The sequence below is a fragment of the Sturnus vulgaris genome, chromosome 2 (genome assembly GCF_052056855.1).
Source record: "Sturnus vulgaris isolate bStuVul1 chromosome 2, bStuVul1.hap1, whole genome shotgun sequence".
NCBI lineage: Eukaryota > Metazoa > Chordata > Aves > Passeriformes > Sturnidae > Sturnus > Sturnus vulgaris.
The window spans coordinates 74723242-74742633 of record NC_142244.1 but is presented as its reverse complement, the minus strand read 5'-3'; the positions used below and the strand labels follow the sequence as shown (position 1 = coordinate 74742633).

Here is a 19392-nt window from a genome sequence, read left to right as displayed (position 1 = left end):
GGGATATTTTCATTATTGTAGAGCAGTATTTAACAGAGCCAAGGTCTTTTCTGCTTCTCTCATCACTGCAACAGCAAGAAGTCTGGGGGTGCACAAGAAGCTGGGAGGGATCACAGCCAGGAAAGCTGACCCAAACTGTCCAAGGCATATCCCATGCCATACACTGCCAAGCTGGAAGATACAACCTAGGGCAAGGCTGGCCAGGAGGGCCACTGCTCAGGGGCCAGCTGGGCATCAGCCCATTGGTGGTGAGCTGTTGTTTTCATTAGTATCACTTGTCTTCCTTGAGGTTTATTTGTTTCCCTTTTTCAGTTTCATTTTCATTAAACTGTGCCATTGTTATCATTATTATCATTATTGTTATTGTTGTTCTTATTATTAATCATTATATATATTTTCTTTAATTTCAATAATTACACTGTTCTCTCAGCCTACATTTTTTCTCACTTTTATCTTTCCAATTTTCTTCCCCCCACCCTGTTGAGACAAGGAATTAAAAAGTGGCTGTGTGGTGCCTAGCTGCAGGCTGGAGTTAAACCACAACGGATTGGAACAAGAAGTATCAAGTATAACAGAATTAATGGCCCATATTTTTGTCCTAAAAAGGTATCTTTCAAAACTGCATTAGGCCAATATTTTAAATTGTGATGAAATCACTGTCTGTTTTGCTCTAGAGAATGCATAAATATTACAAATTAATCAAAGATTGGTCTAGAGGCCTGTAAGATTGAATAATAATACTTTTTAAAAGAGCAGGTAGTTATAATAGTTGTCACTAAATAAGCTTCTTAATATATTTGGATTTCACTAAGCTAACATCACGTGACTTGTTTAGTATGGTGTTACTCCAACATGGTATTGAAGAGATTTTACACTATGTTTTAAGACAATTAAAGAATTATTTATATTTATCTCCATGGTAAAAAACAATACCATGGTACATTACTTTGCATAAGACCAATTACATGCTAATTATTATGTTTTGAGATATAGTAATCCAGCTCTGAGAATCGTTTAAAAGTGACATGCCTTAAAATTCTGAGCCCAATAGAATTTGGATTCCCAAAACATTTCACAGAATCACAGAAACACTGAAGCTGGAAGGGATCTGCTTAGATAACCTAGTCCACCCTCTGTGGCTCAGGCAGGGTCAGCTACAGCACTGTGACCCGGAGCAGCTCCAATCAGGATTTGTCTGTCTTTAGAGATGAAGACCCTATAACCTCTCTCTACAACCTGTTTCATGATTTGAAGTCATTACAACATCAAGATGTCAATTTTTATGATAGCAGGCCTCTGAAAGATGGAAAATGTCAATGAGAAATACAAGTTCAGCTTTGGCAAAAATATGGTTTATCATTCACACCGAAAAAACTCCAAAAAGGAAAAAATATTTTCAGTATTAAAGATAGATATTTATTTTTCTAACTAAGACAGATTATATGCAATAAAGAGCAGTGCCCTCTCAATTGAAAAATATTGTTCATTCTGAAAGCCTTTTTCTTATTGTTTCAAAACAAATCTAACTACAACCTGAAAACAGAGGGAGGAAATAATTAATATTTATTCAGTCAGGTTGCACTGCACATTGTATTAATTCATTATTCACATTTTTAGCTATTAATTGGAATGATCTAGTGACTACTGTGCTGTAAGTGGTGGTCGTGAAAAAATATAACCCTGATGTCATGCAGAATACCAGTCCCAGCTACTGACTCAGTAGCTGTCCTACAGAGAAGCTCACTCCTGCTGATGGTCTGTGACTCAGTGAAATCCATATGGCTTTTCACACATGCCAGTAGCTGGTCAGTTTTTGTTACATCTTTCAGTCAGATAAAGATTTATGGAAAACTCAGAAAATTTATTCAGAAATTGTCCTCACTATGGGTTCTAGACAAAGATGCTTTGTATATAAAATTCCACATAAAAATGCGGCCAATTTGTTGCAAAGGTTAAGTGTTCAGAAGACATTTTATTCATAGGAAAGCTGCATAGCAGGTAGAGTGTAGGGCAATAGATTTTTGACAGCAGAAATAAGGCATATACTCCTGCCTTTTGTATCCATTGGTGTCATTGAGAAAAAGTAAAAGTGTGCAACAACATAATCACAGCGGGTGAAATGAACTCTCTCAGTGCAGTCACTACTTTACCCTATTTTCATCTTCTTTAATAGAAGAAAGAACAGAAAGTTCACTCTTCCTGACCTACTTTCTGCATCTTTTTTCGGTGGAAATATCCCTGGTCCTGTCCTTATCCCTTACCCCGAGGAGACTAAATTGAATTTTTCTTTCTTCAGCCTAAAGAGGATTTTCTTCCCTTTTACAGAAGCAAAAATGTTTGAATCTGCCTGTACTAATGTTCTTCCTGGTCCATGTAAGAAATCCCAGTATCTGAACCACAAGCAACAGTCCAAGGTAAGATGCAGTCTTACATGAATAAAAATTCCTATTCTTACCTCAAAAGTGAAAACAAAGGCTCATTTGGTCTACATTATCCGACTGCATAAAAGCAAAGTAGGAGTCTACATCTGCCTAATAAAAAGTAATGCTAAATAAAGTTGTATAAGCCCATTCCTCTTTTAGAAAGAGAACCATATGAGTCTGAAGTCATGCCATCAAAATTACAAGGCAAGCTATTGATATAACATGCTGAAATGATTAAAAAACACCTCTCAGTGCATTTCAGCATTTTTTAATGTACCTCAGGTAGAAAGTTTTTAAAGGGAGCTCTGACCTATCTTCTGAAAAAATGAGCTTAGGTATAACCATACACTTTCTTGAATAAAGGGAAATTTCCTGTAAACTCCTTTTTTTTTTTTTTTTTTTTTTCTTTTAATTTAAGAAGTGGTATACTCCTTGCTCTGTTGATTGTAATTTTTTTCTACATGTGTTTATTTTTAGAGTGACTAACATGAACCTTGCATTATTTAAAGCTGCTTTCTAAAAAAAGTCTGTTTGAAAATAGAAGCCAAAAATGAGATCATTGGCAGATGTGGGTTTGTGTCTTCTTCCCACTTTGACAGAAAGGCTGAAGTGGGTTCTATATCTATTAGATTGAATTTCTTTAATGTGCTCTATTTGCTCTGTGATAATAGTGTGAGTGGAGACAAGGAGTATAACTATGTGGCAGAATAAATACTCGGCTAAGAAAATATACTCAAGGAGGGAACTGCATGTAACAGCACAGATCTGTCGCACTTTTCCTGAGTTTTATCAGTGGTCAAGTGTATTCAGATTTTTACAGCTTCTGTACTTCCAGTTAGAGCCCAATATTCTTGCAGTCTTTACTCATCCATGCAGCAACTGCACCATGGAACAGTGAATTTACTTATAGACTTTTGGAAGTAAAGACAAAATAAGGAGTTTGGGATTCTTTTTCCTGTTCTACTACTTCCTGAGAACTCTGACTACATGAATATGGTGCAAAAGAGGAAATGGCCACTCTGGATTTAGAGACAGGGAGCTTTATTGTACCTCTGTGTTGTGGATTAGCCACCTAGGCAGTTAAGCACCACACAGCCACTTGCTCATTTCCAATCCCCAGTGGGATGGGGAAGAGACTAGAAAAACAAAAGAGAAAAAGAGAGACATTCACAGTTTAATAAAGGAAGGAAAGAGAGGAGGGAAAATATGTAAAAGTGGTCACTCATCACCTCACACAAGTAGGCCAGTGCCCATTTTCTCCGTGAGCAACAGGTACTTTCCCAAAAATGGCCCTTCCCTCACTTTTTCTTACTGAGCGTCACATTACACGGTACCGTGCATCCTTTTGGTCAGTTTGGGTCAGCTGTCTTGGTTGTGTCCCTTCTCAATTCCTTGCCTACTCCCAACCTATCCATGGTGGGGGAGAGTTGGAAGGACAGAAAGTCTTTATATGGTACAAGTACTTCTCAGTAGTAGTAAAAACACTGTCATGTTTTCAACACTAGTTTAGTTGCAAATCTATGATATAATGCTGTACACACTGCTGTGAACATCAACTCTACTCCACACAGGTCCAGCATATCCTGGTACCTGCCAATTTAGGGTAGTTTAGTTCTAGAATCACAGTGAATTACAGTGACTTCCAGAGTAGTGCATTCCAAAGGCTGGTATCTTAAGGTAGACAACGCAAATTAACCCAAATATGCCCATAAAATAAAAGAAAAAGGACAATAGATCAAGGAACTTGGACTTAATTAAGTTTTATACTGAAAATTAGCTCACATCAATCCTGTATTGGGAAGTCAGAGTGGTGAGAAACGTGTTACCAGCCATCAAGATCTACTATTCTGTTGAACACTACCAATGACCTTATAGATTCAAAGATGGTTCTTTGACTTGTGTGCTCACTTCCTTCAGTTCCTGTATGATGTATTGAAAGCTGGAATTTAGAATGCAGTGCCTTTGTAAAGGGCATACATTCTCAGAAAAGAAGATAAAATATTTTTCAAAGCAGAGCTTAAATACTAATTCTCTACTTCATTAAACTGGTGCTGGGTCTGTGAATCTTATTGTGTATATAGTACCCTCAAGAGTAACTTGATTGGCTACTGCAGACTTTACTCTTCAGGACTTTTTCCAAGTTTCCTGATATAATTTATTTTAGCTGGACTTGGTGGAATAGCAGTAGCATGTAATGTGCAATTAGGTTAGGCACAGGCACACATTATCATGAATAGGCTTAGGCATAGTCAGCATGTAGAAACTCATTTGTGTTTAACAGGATACTAATGTTAAATATCAATGCATTATTTATAGACAAAAGGAAAGAAAATCGTTTTACACAGCAGTTTCAATATTTCATGTTTTCTTATCCATGTTTATTGCAAAAGAATAAAAATAGGAATTTTGTAACATTAAAAAAAAAGTAAACATATGCAAATCATATAATATCATCTGTTCTGATTATAGAGTACTGCACACCCAGTGGTTATTTCTACTTCTCTTGCAGTAGAGAAGAAAATATTCTATTACTAATTTCAAAAGATTTATACAATTCTTATAACTTTAGGTTGCATCGACTACTGGTACTGAAGTGATTTTTTAAAAAGCTTTTATTAGGGCTAGGCAGTCAGCTGCTCTCAGGCATAGAAGTCAGGAAATCTGACTATACTTCAATTGGAATATTCATAATTATAAATTGAAGCTGACTCCTTGGAGGTGCAGTTGGTAATTAATTGGATAACTGCAACACATTTTTTTTTAAAATGTAAGTAAAACATAACTAATATATATATAAACTTATAAGTATTTTTTTTTAATGGATACCTACTGGAAACCCAAAGTAAGAAGAAAAGAAGTCAAAATCCATAGAAGTCTGGGCAAATTCTATTGGTTTCACACTAAGTTTTCTCTTCCACATGGACGAAACGTACTTTATCCCATTCAGCTCCAAAGAAAGTTTTGAATGGCTATGTGGTAGTGGAGAGGATCAATTCAGTCTAACCTACAGGAATTAAGGTCAATGGACAACAATTTTTGAAACTTCTGGGGTTTACAAAATTAATATGAAAAGGGACTACAAGTCAATTAGTAGGGATCTTTTCATGATAATAACAGGCTACAGAATGCCATAACATGACTCAATTTTTTGTGTGTATGTTCTTTTGTTGTTGGCAAGCAAAATACATTTTGAAAAATATTCAACTGATTCATCATAACTGAAGATTGCAGGTACTCAGGTGACTTTTGCTTTCTACAGACCATTAATCTCTAGGCATTTTTTTTAAATTGATATTCAAATATTGCCAAGTTCAGGAGGAGAGGCAAGGAGAATCTGTCTGCTCCAAGAAGCTGATTAAGATCAAGAAATATTTCTCACACCAATACCAAAATTTATTAACAAGATGAATAATCTCTGAATAGGATAAGCTATTTTAACTTCGATATTAAACTCATATTATGTAGAACTGGAAGTTTCCTCTGTCGAGGGGTTAAACAAACAAAAACCCAAACAAACAAACAAATATAAAAAGATTCAAGAGACCTATTGCACAGATACTGATGAAGGAAACTGCAAATTTCAGAAATGTTTATACGTTTTCAGTGATGTGACTTATACAACAAAACAGAATTACTAAAGAAGTATGCAAGGGAAAATACTTGGTTTCTTCTGTTTCCATTGCATCATATTTTATTAAATGACTAAGAATCCAATATTTTGTAAGGAATCATGTTCTTAAGTATAGCAGTATAAAATGCATTTTCACTCAAGCAAAACATATAAAGTACCACATGACTTTTTAAATTTTTAAATGAAATATAAAGAATATTAACTTCAATATGCCTCTCTTTTAATTTTTTTCAGGGAATGTGTTTTTTGCACTATGGTAAATGTCAATGCATACAACGTCACATATATGCAGGTTCAGCCTAGAAAGCCAACCATACCTTGGCTGCATAATATGCATGGCTAGCAGGATGAGGGAGGTGGTTCTCTAACTGATCTTTAAGGTTCCTTACAACATCATTCTGTGATTCTGTGATTTTATGATTTGTGTACTTATATATTAGGTATACAAATATGAGTCTAAATTAATTTAGCTAGAAAATGCATAAGGATAACAGAAATTTCATCCTTTAACCTGACTGTTTACTTACAAATTGAAGATATTTTTCAGCAGATTTTTCAGAGAATTAACTCTCAATAAGGGTCATATAAAGACAAAACTAAATGCTTAGAAAATAGCAGCTGGGTCTGTGTATCACTTGTAGAGGGGAATCCTGACCTTTATTTACAAAATTGCAATGTGTTCATTGCTGCAACAGGCCACACAAACGCTGTGTTCAGAGCACAAGGTTTTGAGTAGGACCTATCTCAATACATAGACAGGGACATTAGTTCTGTGAAGGAAATAGGCCTTCTGTGTCTGAATTAAATAATGTAATAGGCACTGGTAGCTTCCATAATTACAGTACATTACATTATGAGAGTTTTTTGTTTTGTTTTGTTTTGTTCTGTGTGTGTGTGTATGTGCATATGCCATATTCTTAGTTAAGTCTTAGCCTTGGCGACAGTTCTTCCATCTACAACTTTAATTTATAATCTGTGTATGAGTTTTGAGTTCCTCAGCAGGCTCTCTCACTTGTGAATAGTCAGATGTTACTTAGTGGTTCCAGGAAAATGCTTCCTTTCAATATGGTATATTAAGCTGTCAGACCTGCACTCATACAGAGTTCAAAGGGTTCATGTTGCAAGAAATATAGTCGAGAGTTGTTGATACGGACTTGAAGCTTCTTGCAAGCAGGGAAGGATATATGATTTGGATCCTATATCTTGTGTGTTATCAATGGCTCCTTGTGAGCATTCTGAGAAGTGACAACGAGATGGGAATGATACAGAAAAAATAATTTCTATCCGCTGAAATAGCAAATTCAGATGCTTATTCCTCCTGTTATATTTAAACAATGAAGTTAAAAATTAAGTCACTATGAAAATTAACATTTTGAAGACTAATCTGTAAATCATAAGCCTGCAGTAAATGTAAGCTTGACAGTTTTAGATTTTATATATCCAAGATCACAAAATTTAAAATTGTCACAGCAATTGATGATGAAGATTTGAAGTACAGGGTACAAACCTTGTGTCAGTTCAACTGACATGCAGATGCACTTGCAGAATCAGATTCTTTATAATAATCTGCTTAATGATTCATAAAATTATGGCTGAAAAACAATCATTAACCATTTTTATAAACTTGGTAATAAAAATGAAGTTTTTGAATGACAAATATTATTGATAAACATTCTCAGTGGTTTTTAATCCTGTATGCTTAGGTTAGGAAACTCTGTCCTATTTTTAGCACCTGATTTCTGGAAATATTTTGTGATCATGTTTTATTCTTGTTATTCTTGTGGCTGTCAACTCAAAAGCAAGGAATGATATTGTTTTCACTTTTAATGTGAATAGCTATTTGGTGATATTCTCTATCTCAAACAGCCAACCACAAGTGTTAACACTTGAAAAATGTTCAGTAAAAAATAGAAATAACATTACTTAAAATTCATAAATTCAAAAGTAATAAAGAAAATCATTATTTATTTGGGTGGTCACAGATTGCTGAGAGCTTTGGAGCCTTAACAGTAAAAACAGCCTGCAAGTTGAGATTGAGTGACAAGATTTATTTAAAAAAAAATGAAAAAAAAAAAGTTTTGTGCTTAAAAGAATGGAAATCAAATTGATCAAATTGCCACTATTCCTTAGGAATATTTTATCTTTTTTATAATTTTTTTCCTAGCCTCTATAAATATGTAAAATTTTTCTAAATTTATATATGAAAGATTATATATAGGTGTGTGAGTATAAATATAGGAAAAGATCTTGATAGCCTTGATCACATGGAACAGGATATTGCAATAGCTGTTTTAAGATCAACAAGGCCACCTAGAGATCAATCAGTGCAAAAGAAATTCCTGGAATCTGGTTGGAGGCTGTAGTAAACAGTCTGTATAGTAATCCAAGGCACAAAACAGAACAAAACAGAAATGTTATGCTCTATAGGGCAAATATGCAGGAGCACCACATCTATCGTTGCTCATCAAAAGATTTTGTGACTCTGTGGCAGTGGGATGAACAAGGAAGCAGCATTTGCTGCTTATAAAACCATCTCATGCAGTGTAGGAGGGATAAGGAAGATGCTCCTTGCATGGAATAAACATTTTCCTGTAGCTGTACTGCATCTGCTAATTACTAGTTTATGAGCACAAATAAAACAATACCTTAAGCATGATACATGTCTTTAAAAATGTCCTCCCCCAGAACAGACGGTTTTTTATCAAAGCAGTGTTTCATGGAAATAAGTGCAATCTCACAAGGGCAGATACCAACACTGTGCTAACATCTGTAAAACAGCCTTCTTCCTACAGAACAAGATGGGCAGTTTTAAAAAGGGATGATGGCAATCATTGTGCAAGCATAAGCACCAATATTCCATAATTTTATTTTTTCCAAAATAAAGTATGTGCAACTGTGCATAGTCACCCCTACCCCAGACATACTGAGTGGACTGCATTGAGAGCTTTACAGTCCCATTTATATATTTGAATAATTGTGCACTTCAACGTGATAGACATATTTTCTAGAGGACAAAGTTTCCCTTGTGGTGTGTTTTGTGGAGTCTGTTTGGACTGGAATGCTTTCAGTTTTCTAAAGCAAGCATTTGCAGATACAAACTAAATGCAAGATCTGCCCAAAAGAACAAACTGCAAGAGCTGCAGTGGATGTTTACTGCTTTGCAAAATCGGGCATTAACAGTCCTTAAGCAATCTAGAAGGTATTTAGCTGAATTTTACTTTCTCAGGCTCACTTAGATAAGGGGAAAAGGAGGTGAGAGAAATTGCAGGAGGAGGAGCTGATCTGTCTCAAGGTGGAGCTGTATCTTGTATTAAATGACATTGGCAGATTAAAGCTCTCTAGTGGGGAAGGGCTTAAAGGCTGAGTCAAAAGCCAAGAAGTCTCTTTATTTACGCCTACCTCCCAGCCCCTGGCAATCTGACTAATAACAAACTGAGCTAACAAGAAAGACTAGAAAGAACAGAGAGAACACAGGAGCAGCTTGCATCTAAAAATCTGACAAACCAAGTGATCAAGTCAAGCTCTGCTGAGCATCTTGTTTGTTTACCGCATCCAAATGCTTGCAAACAGTTAACTATATGCAGAAAAGTCAGCCTAGCTGTGAAGTATGCTGTGAATTTTAATTGAGGAAAAAGGACAACTGCTTACAGGATGGTCTGACGTGCACGGCTGCCTGGAAGATTTTTTCAATCGAATGCTTTGTACTTTGTCTTCAGAACAAGGATTTTAACTTTATGGAGCTGTAGCATTACCGGAGCTTGCAGCAAAGGGAAACTCAAAAGAAAGTGTGCATTTTACAGAGGGGAAAATTACATTACATGGAAACAGCTGCTCCAACTGTGCATTACTGACTGTATCAGGGAGTGTGGCTGCTGTACAGGTAAGAAGGACTCCAGCTAGTTAATTAGCTAAGCACATGAGAATTTCATTTCTCAGTACAAGTTGCATTTATTTTTCTGCATGACTTTATATAACTTTTATGTTAAATTATGGGAGTTTATACTGTATTTTAAACATTTTGCAGGCATATTTATTCAAACTGCTCACTGTGTATAATATGTGCATTAAGGGAATGCTGTTTTTGAATCCCTTGGGGGAGAGGAATGGGTGTTTGGTTTTATTTCCTCAAGTGCAAAAGTGGTCTTAAATGCATCATCTGACTGTGATTCCCTTAAGAATTTAATAAAAAACCCCAAAGGCTTTTAGAAATTGCACATTCTCAGCTTGGGGTTTTGAAAATTATTAACATATATATATATATTTTTAAATAGCTGAATTAAAACAACCAAACAAATAAGCCCCCGAGCATAATGAAACCAGCTATTTCAATGCTTAAAAACCAAATCAATTGTTACTTAGCAAGCACGAGATGTCTTTGCTGTAAGGTGACTACTTCTGGAAGTATTCAACTTTGCCTCATAGAAAGAACTGTGACATTTTTAGTCTTTTAGAATTCCTATACAGTTTAGTTACAGTATGCAGTCAAGCAGTGACTTATATGAAAGCAGATAAAGTGAAAAAAATCCTTAAGTTACCATGTGGAATTTGCTGAAAAACCTCACCACACAAAAAGGTCAGTTTTTCAAGTCTTTCAAATTACATTTTGTTGTATTGTGAATTCTTTCAGTTAAATGTTAATCATCTGTTACATGAGAGCAGTTTTTATTTTACAATAGCTGCCTACTGAGAACTTCATTACATGTTTCTGAGTGTTTAGAAAAAAAAAAGACTGGAGAAAGGAAAAAAAATATATAAGTCCTCCTATTAATTTTTGCTGTGTGGGTATACATATGTGTGTGAGAGAGTTCTGGCTGTGCTGCTTACAGAAGTATGATGATGATTAAAATGTGAAGGGTTGGTTACAAATGTTGTTACTTTCATCTCTGAGGGGAGGGCTTTCATTTTTATAACCTAATTTCCCAATATGCAATAAAATTCAACATGCCTTATAGACTTTTTTTTTTATTTAATTTTGCTCAGGGACTTTATAAGTGTTTTTTGAATTTGATGCGGATTGACTCTGGAATTTCTAATGAGAAAAAGTGTGCACAAATAAAGTTGAATTAGTCACAGTGTAGGTTTGAAGCTGGCATCTGTGTCAAGAGCTTGTATTTTTACCTTGGGTCACTGGAAAGGATAGTGATGCATATAAAACAAGAATAAGTCTCTAGCATAAAATGATTATTCTCCATACTTCAAAATAACATCTTGACGTGATGTGTCTTATCCAATACTTCTTGGAAAACAGACTTAAAGGCATATATATAAACATAGGCAGCTGGAGTTCAAGGAAGGTTATATGAGACAACAAAATTATATTGCAACTACTAAAACAAAGATAAAAGCTCATATTTTTAAGGACCCTTTTTCTCACACTGTGAATTGCACGTAGTACTTCTAAACTCATATTTCTACTTTCACTTATCAGAAGCTACTAATGGAGAAAAACAAAATTCACTGTGCACACATTTGCTGCTGTTCTTTTTGTATATATGTGTGTGTGTGTGTGTGTGTGTAATGCTCATACCACAGCATTTAAGTGCGTGCATGTGTAAAGCTTTGCAATCTGTTCTAAGGGAAGCCTTGAGAAATAGTGTTTCTAGTAACCAAGGTGCATGATACTTAAAATATGCATTGATGAGATGCCAAATCATATGGCCACACTATAAAAATGTTCATGCATGTAGTTGAATTGATCCTTGTAAAAGGTTCTAATTTTTCAGAAACTAACACAGCTGGTTGTGTAGTGACATTCTGTACTTCATGTTTCAATAGCTTAGTTTGAAAGATTCTGATCTTTATTAGATGGATTACTTAAGAATCTTGCTTAGTTCAGTCCTCAAATAAATAGCACACCCCATAAACATTACTTTTTAAAAAATCATCCATTGCATTTTAGAGGGGTTTTTTTTGTTATTATTTACTTTTTTTGGAAATGTGGAAATACTTAACTAAAGATTATAAACAGTGATTTCACTCTACCTTATATATCAAGAGTTACCATTGGTCTTGCTAATTAAGCAGCCTTGACAGAGAGAAACAGAGAATCTTCTCATAAACTGTAGACAAATTAATTCAAACCAATAATAAATGACTGATTTAAACATCTAAATTTTGCTTGAAACTCCTAAGCTGTATTGTAATGATGCATTTATCAAGTGTTTCAAAGTTTAAGATCAGATTGAAACGTGATAATTATATTACATAACATGTGGTTGATAGTGGTGATAATTTTTAATTTGTAAAGCACAGTCAGTTCCATAAACATTTTACTGTGGAAATTGATGATTATAATCTTTGGGAGGAGTCTAATATTAATCTCAAAAGAAGTTTGCCCCTGCTTGCTTTTTTCTTCTGATATGTACTGCATTGTCCGCTCTCTCTTTTTAATGTTAATTGTGTATGCATACTTTTGTATGTATATTATATGCAAATGTTACACTATTGTGTAACTGTGCTGTGGCCCGACTTTCACCCACAAACTACAACATATGCATTAAAATTTAAGCAAAGAGAGATTATGACTTTGTCTACTTCCTTTTCAGTTTGTGGGTACAAGGATTTCAGAGGAAATACCCTTTGATTTCCAAACATAATGCAGAACCATAGAGAGATTCCCTGTATCCTGACAGAATGGGCTTTTGCTCACAACACATTCCTGATCCAAACCAAATCTCATTTCTTCTCTTCAGCAGCTGGGTAACATTAAGTTAATCTTCGCAAGGTAGTCTTAAAATTTGCAGTGCTGTGTAGTGACATAAAACAATGATTCAAAATATTATATTAGTTTTTGATATAAGTTGCTTGGGACAGTAAATTATTAGTGCTGTCCACTGGCAGTCTATACAGTATATAAATAAAACCAACACACTCCTGATTACTTCCTACTTTGGATATCAGCATTAAAGTACTGCAGATTTCCCTTTATGACTCTGTTTATTCATTCAGTACATTAAACCAAATATATATACTATAATTAGAAAATAATTCAAGTGTTTTGCATGACATGATATTGTTTGGAAGGTGAAGTAGCTCAATGACAAGCATTAGGAATGTTTTTTCCTTGCTGTTGCACCAGGGAAAACAAAAAAAGAAAAGAAAACAAACAAACAAAAAAAAAACACCTAACCCCAAACCCTTTGAAATCATAACTCTATCATTTTTATTTTTATTTTTCCTTTTTTTTTTTTTTTTTGTTTTGTTTTGTTTTGTTTTTTTGTTTTGTTTTTTAATATAGAATCTTCTGGACAAGATGAAGCTTTGGATTTTCGTTCTATGCTCATTTGTGGTTGCACCTGATCCTTTCCAGTCACAGCCTTCTTTTTCTTCAGTCAGAGGATCTTGTCAGAGTCTGTGTTCCTGTGAAGAAAAGGATGATACCATGATCATCAACTGTGACAAAAGAGACATCAAGATGATATCAGAAATAAATGTCCCACCATCACGGCCTTTCCATCTTAATCTGCTAAACAATGGTCTGAGTATGCTACACGTGAATGATTTTGCTGGCCTTGTTAATGCTATTTCTCTGCATCTTGGTTTTAACAATATAGCAGATATTGAGCCTGGGGCTTTCAATGGTCTCAGCCTTCTTAAGCAACTTCATATCAATCACAATTCTTTGGAAACACTTAAAGAAGATACATTTAATGGATTGGAAAATTTGGAGTTTCTTCAAGCAGACAACAATTTCATTACAGTGATTGAAGCAAGTGCCTTTAGCAAGCTCAACAGGCTTAAAGTGCTTATTTTGAATGATAATGCTATTGAGTATCTTCCTCCAAACATATTTCGTTTTGTGCCATTGACCCATTTAGATCTGCGTGGAAACCAGTTACAGACACTGCCCTATGTTGGCTTTTTGGAACACATTGGAAGAATACTAGACCTTCAATTGGAAGACAATAAATGGGCCTGTAACTGTGATTTGTTGCAGCTGAAGATATGGCTAGAAAACATGCCTCCTCAGTCCATAATAGGTGATGTTGTATGCAACAGTCCTTCAGTGATCAAAGGCAGCATATTAAGCCGGCTGAAAAAAGAATCACTTTGTCCCACCCATCCTGTTAATGAACTTGAAGACCCTTCAGGATCACTGCCCTTGGTTGTAACCACCTCTATCAGTGATAATCATCTATCTACTAAGGTGATTCCTCTCCTGAAAGCTCCTACTAAAGAACCAAGTTTAGTGCTTCATACTTCCAAGCCTACTACGTTTCCAGGAATCTCTTGTCCTGTCCCTTGTCACTGCACCAGCCATATGCTCTCAGGAGTTCTTATGCACTGCCAGGAGCGAAATATTGAAAGCTTGTCTGATTTAGGACCCCCTCCTCCAAATCCTAAAAAGCTTATCTTAGCTGGAAACATTATTCAGATGTTATTGAAATCAGATCTTGTGGACTATGCCAGCCTGGAAATGCTTCACCTGGGGAACAATCGCATTGAGATCCTTGAGGAAGGTTCCTTTATGAATCTGACTAGACTACAGAAACTATATCTCAATGGCAATCATCTTACAAAGCTAAGTCAGAATCTCTTCCTTGGCCTTCAGCACCTTGAGTACTTGTACCTTGAATATAACGCCATCAAAGAAGTTTTGCCAGGGACATTTAATGTAATGCCAAAACTGAAAGTTCTCTACCTAAATAACAACCTTCTTCAGGCTTTGCCACCCCATATCTTTTCAGGTGTTCCCCTAACCAGATTAAATCTGAAAACAAACCAATTTGCTCATTTGCCTGTGAGCAATGTCTTGGATGAATTGGATATGCTGGTACAAATTGAACTTGAAGACAACCCTTGGGACTGTACTTGTGATTCAGTTGGACTGCAAAAATGGATACAAAAATTGAGTAAGAATACCATGATGGGTGATATTTTTTGTAAGTCTCCTGGGCACTTAGCAAAAAAAGAATTGAAATCCTTAAACAGTGAAGTCTTGTGTCCAGATTTAATAAACAGCCCTGCCCTACCAACTCATGCCAGTTTTGTAGTTGTGACAACTTCTTCTCCTACTGCCAGCACTGCAGACACCATCCTGCGGTCCCTTACAGATGCTGTCCCACTTTCTGTTCTAATATTAGGACTGCTCATTGTGTTTATAACTATTGTATTTTGTGCAGCAGGAATAGTTGTTCTTGTTCTGCACCGGCGCCGAAGATGCAAAAAGAAACAAGTGGATGAACAAGTGAGGGACAGCAGCCCTGTGCACCTTCAGTACAGCATGTACGGGCACAAGACGACACACCACACCACGGAGCGCCCGGCTGCCACTCTCTATGAGCAGAGGATAGTTACCCCCATGGTTCAGGTGTACCACAGCCCCTCCTTCAGCCCCAAGCACGCTGAGCAGCAACACGAGGAGGGAAGTGAGAAGGAAGCTAATGATTCCAAATATCTTCGCCGAAGTCTCCTGGAAAGAGAGAACAGTTCGCCACTTACAGGTCCAAATGTCAAATACAAGGCTACAGATCAATCTGCCGAATTTCTGTCTTTTCAGGATGCTAGCTGCTTGTATAGAAACATTCTTGAAAAAGAGAGAGAACTGCAGCAATTAGGGATCACAGAGTACCTAAGAAAAAATATTGTCCAGCTCCAGCCTGATGTGGAAGTTCGTTATCCTGGAACACATGAAGAGTTGAAGTTAATGGAGACACTCATGTACTCCAGGCCCAGAAAGGTTTTTCTAGAACAAACTAAAAATGAGTATTTTGAACTCAAGGCTAATTTACATGCTGAGCCTGACTATCTGGAGGTCCTGGAGCAGCAAACGTGAAGTGATAATACATTGGGCTGGGGCCGAATTTCTGTGATTTTACTTTAAGGTGGAATCATTGTAAATAAAAGTGCCTTATAATAACATGTCAACAGTCAGAACTTAAGCACAGCAGTAATCCTAGCAAATAAAAACTCAGGGATCACTGTGGGAAGCCATGGGGTTGTGTGCAGGCAATGTGTCGCGCCCCAAGTTAAACAAGAATTTTGTGTGATTGAACTGTGGGAGGAAGATTGCTTATTGCACTATTCCTCATTTTAAAAAGGTGTGTATGCCACTCTCCGTTTTGTTCTCTGTTTCCCAACCCACGGAAAAAATGTTCATTTCCTTTACCCCTTATTTTATCCCTCCATTTAATTATATTCCTTTAAAAAAACAAAAAGATCAAAAAAAAAGAAAACCCCAACACTTGTGTTTGTATTTATAACCTTAGAGTGTATATGTTAAGTTAGTACATGCACTGCATACATGACCACTGTCTACAACTACACCTAACGTACCTTTATAATAAATATGAAAGGAGTTGAAAAGTTGTCATACTAAATGTCAGTTAAAAGGAAAAAAAGATAAAATATTTTTGTGTATTCACCCAGAGCCTGCAAATATTTAAGTATTTTACACAGAACTTCATGTGCATTCTATATCAGTATGTGGAAGGAATAATATGTAACTATGTTTACCCAACATCTTCAACAAAGAAAACTGCAAGCCTTTGCTACTTTCCCTATCTGATAGCTTTACTTAAGTTTGGACAATCTTTTCTTGAGCTGCTGCTATAAAATATTGTGCATCACTGGTGTTTCAACTCATAATCCTGGGCAATTTGAAAAGCTACTGAGAATCAGCTGTAAATATGTTACTGATATGTTACTGTGTTCAATAAGTTTGAATTTTTTTTTAATAGATATACATATGTATATAAAAAACTTCTGTGCTGGCTTTAAATATTCTTGAAGGAAATGAGTTTGCTGTGGCTAGGAATTTCCAAGTGCATATACAGGTCCTTTTACACCCTAACCAAAAGCAACGCTCAGACAAAATAACTGCAGCAATGAGGAAGAACAGTAGTATTTAGCTATTTGTACAAAAATATATTTTCTGAAATTAGAAGAAAATAAAGCGTTGTGGGAAAAATAGATTACAAACACATAGAACACTGCAGGTTTATTTTTGCAATGAATTCTTGCTGGATTTATATTTACTATTTATTCTGTATAATTTTGTATTTTTTTCTTTCCAACTCACAAGAAAAGAAAAAGCTCATTCCTGGCTGATTTTCAAGCTAATCAAGGAACTGCTCTCTATTAATGAAAAAGAAATAAAGAGGTTTTTAAATGTCGTTTTCTTAAAGGTCACTTTTTAAAGAAGGCAGCAACTTCTGCATGCACAAGTTCAAAACTACTTGGGAATTAAACACAATGATTCTCACTCTTGTCATGTGGACAGAAGCATCTTATCCTGAGTGCAGTAAGGCAATTCAATTTATGTGCATGACTGACATGGTGCCAAAACACAATTTCTGACCTGCATTTATCTTTCTCCAAGCAAATCTTTTGTAAACTGACTATGCATGAGGGGTTTTTTTTTCCTAATTCCTCTTTGTAAAATGAAAAATCAGCTCAATTACTACATGTAAACATATGTATGCTAAATTTAGCATTTAAGTCTTGATAAACTCAAAGTAAAAAGATATTTTCTTTAGTTCAAAATACTGTCCATGTCTTACCTATTTGTATATAAAAATGGGAGTTCTTCATATTCTTCTACATAAGTTTCTTACAGAAAAAAATCCTGTATTACATATGAAAGTCAGATTCTCAGTTCTTTCGAATTTGCATACACATAACAACTTTTATGGTGCTATACTACTATATGTAGTTTGAGGATCTGACCACATTTTGTCTCTGTTAGCAAATCAACTTCCTTATTAATATTTTTGAGGTGTTATCAGTTTGCTATGGAAGTAAAACTTGTTGGCTTACAAAAATCAAAATTTCGGTTGTTAGAAAAGAAGTATTATTTTTTATTTCCATATCTGAGAATAATTTATTCAGAAAACCTGTCTATTTTGGAAGATTATTAAGAGTAAATGTGATGACAACATATTTGTTTCGTTGCCATCTTTATTCCAGACAATGAAAGAGAATATTGAATATTGCTTGTGCAGGCAAGGGTGAGAGAAAAGGGAAAATGTGGGTGTAATAACTTTGCATTAAATTATTTATATTATGTTATTTTAGATGTACTTGCATATCCAAATACATGTAAAATGTGCTCCATTAACATGCCATAGAATTTATGGAAACCCATGCCTGGATCTGGAGGAGCAACTGGGGAGCCAGTGGGATGGCTTAGAGCATCAAAATGACATTAGATTTCTCCATTTACATAATTTAGTTTCGCACAGGATGTAATTTCAAATATATTTATTATATGGAATAATTAAAGGCAGTTAAAATTGAGTTTATTAAACGGAAATAGCACTAAAAACTTTGAATATTGAATCAGACCCATTAAATTGTTCCTTTTCAAATTCTGAGAGATCTCAAATTAGTGTCGAGGAAAAAATCAGAATACAAATATAAATGGTACTTGAAAACAGAGTTTATTATTTCAGTGTCTGTGATTTCAGTAGTTATTTCCAAATAACAAATGTATGTAAAAATAACACCCTGCAGTTGGCAAGATACAGGGAAATGGTGATTCAAGCCCTCAGGCTTAGATTTAAGAGAAATAGCTTCAGACTAAAGACAATTGCCACATGCACAGATGTCACTTTGCTTAGCTGCTAACAGTTACTTGGCAGAATGTTGAGGACAACTGTGTGGCAAGCATTCTTTCCCCTTGCAGTCCCAAAGCATCAGAAAGAAGAGTGAGCTAAATTGGTGTCAAAGCAAGTCAGTTACACAGCTGTATCAGAGCCTCGCTCAGCAGGATGAAAGAGACCTTTACCATTTAGCTTTCCTTCAGAAGGGAGAGTCATGCCTTCCACTTTATAAGGACAACGGTGCTCTGTGGCAGCCCGTAACGCTGCAAGTGGTTTGGCAGTATCCAGGAATCTCTAGGATGTGGCTCGCTGTCCACTTCCCTATCATCATGTTGCCTACTGGGCTGTCATGTAGTGAGTTTTTATAATGAAAAGAGAGGGGGTTGCCTATTGCCTTACATTCAGATAGTGATTTTTCCAACTATGAGGAAAATTTATGCAGCCATAACATAAAAGGGCAAACGTTTGACGTTATATGATCATTCTTCAGCTAAAAAAATCGTCTGCTTATAAAAATAAAATCACGACAAAGGAAAGGCATCACATAAGAAAGAAGGATGTGATATCTATTTCTAAAAGTTCCTTGGAATATTATAACAACCAGAACTGTATTGTTAATGTTATTGATGTTTGCAGAGAGCTGAGAAGGGTATTCATGAATTTTCTTGTTAAAACCCTATTGTCATACATTATTAGGGTTTTTTTTCAGTGACAGGCTCACTTAAGTGCTTTGATACATTTTTACTTAGCTAGGATAATGGAGGTTGGAAGGCAAAGTATGTTTGACGGTGTGCAA

General features: G+C 35.6%; 1 protein-coding gene across 1 annotated transcript; it reads left to right on the top strand.

Moving 5' to 3' along the window:
- Positions 1–9400: 9400 nt before the first annotated feature.
- Positions 9401–17932, top strand: SLITRK6 (SLIT and NTRK like family member 6). Its single transcript, XM_014880607.2, has 2 exons — positions 9401–9934; positions 13292–17932. Exon 2 carries the CDS (start codon positions 13307–13309, stop codon positions 15827–15829), a length of 2523 nt encoding a protein of 840 aa, XP_014736093.2. The 5' UTR covers positions 9401–9934; positions 13292–13306; the 3' UTR covers positions 15830–17932.
- Positions 17933–19392: the final 1460 nt, after the last annotated feature.

What these genes read in the sequence shown, in the direction of transcription:
- SLITRK6 (XM_014880607.2), top strand. Translation starts at nt 13,307, where the DNA reads ATGAAGCTTTGGATTTTCGTTCTATGCTCATTTGTGGTTGCACCTGAT.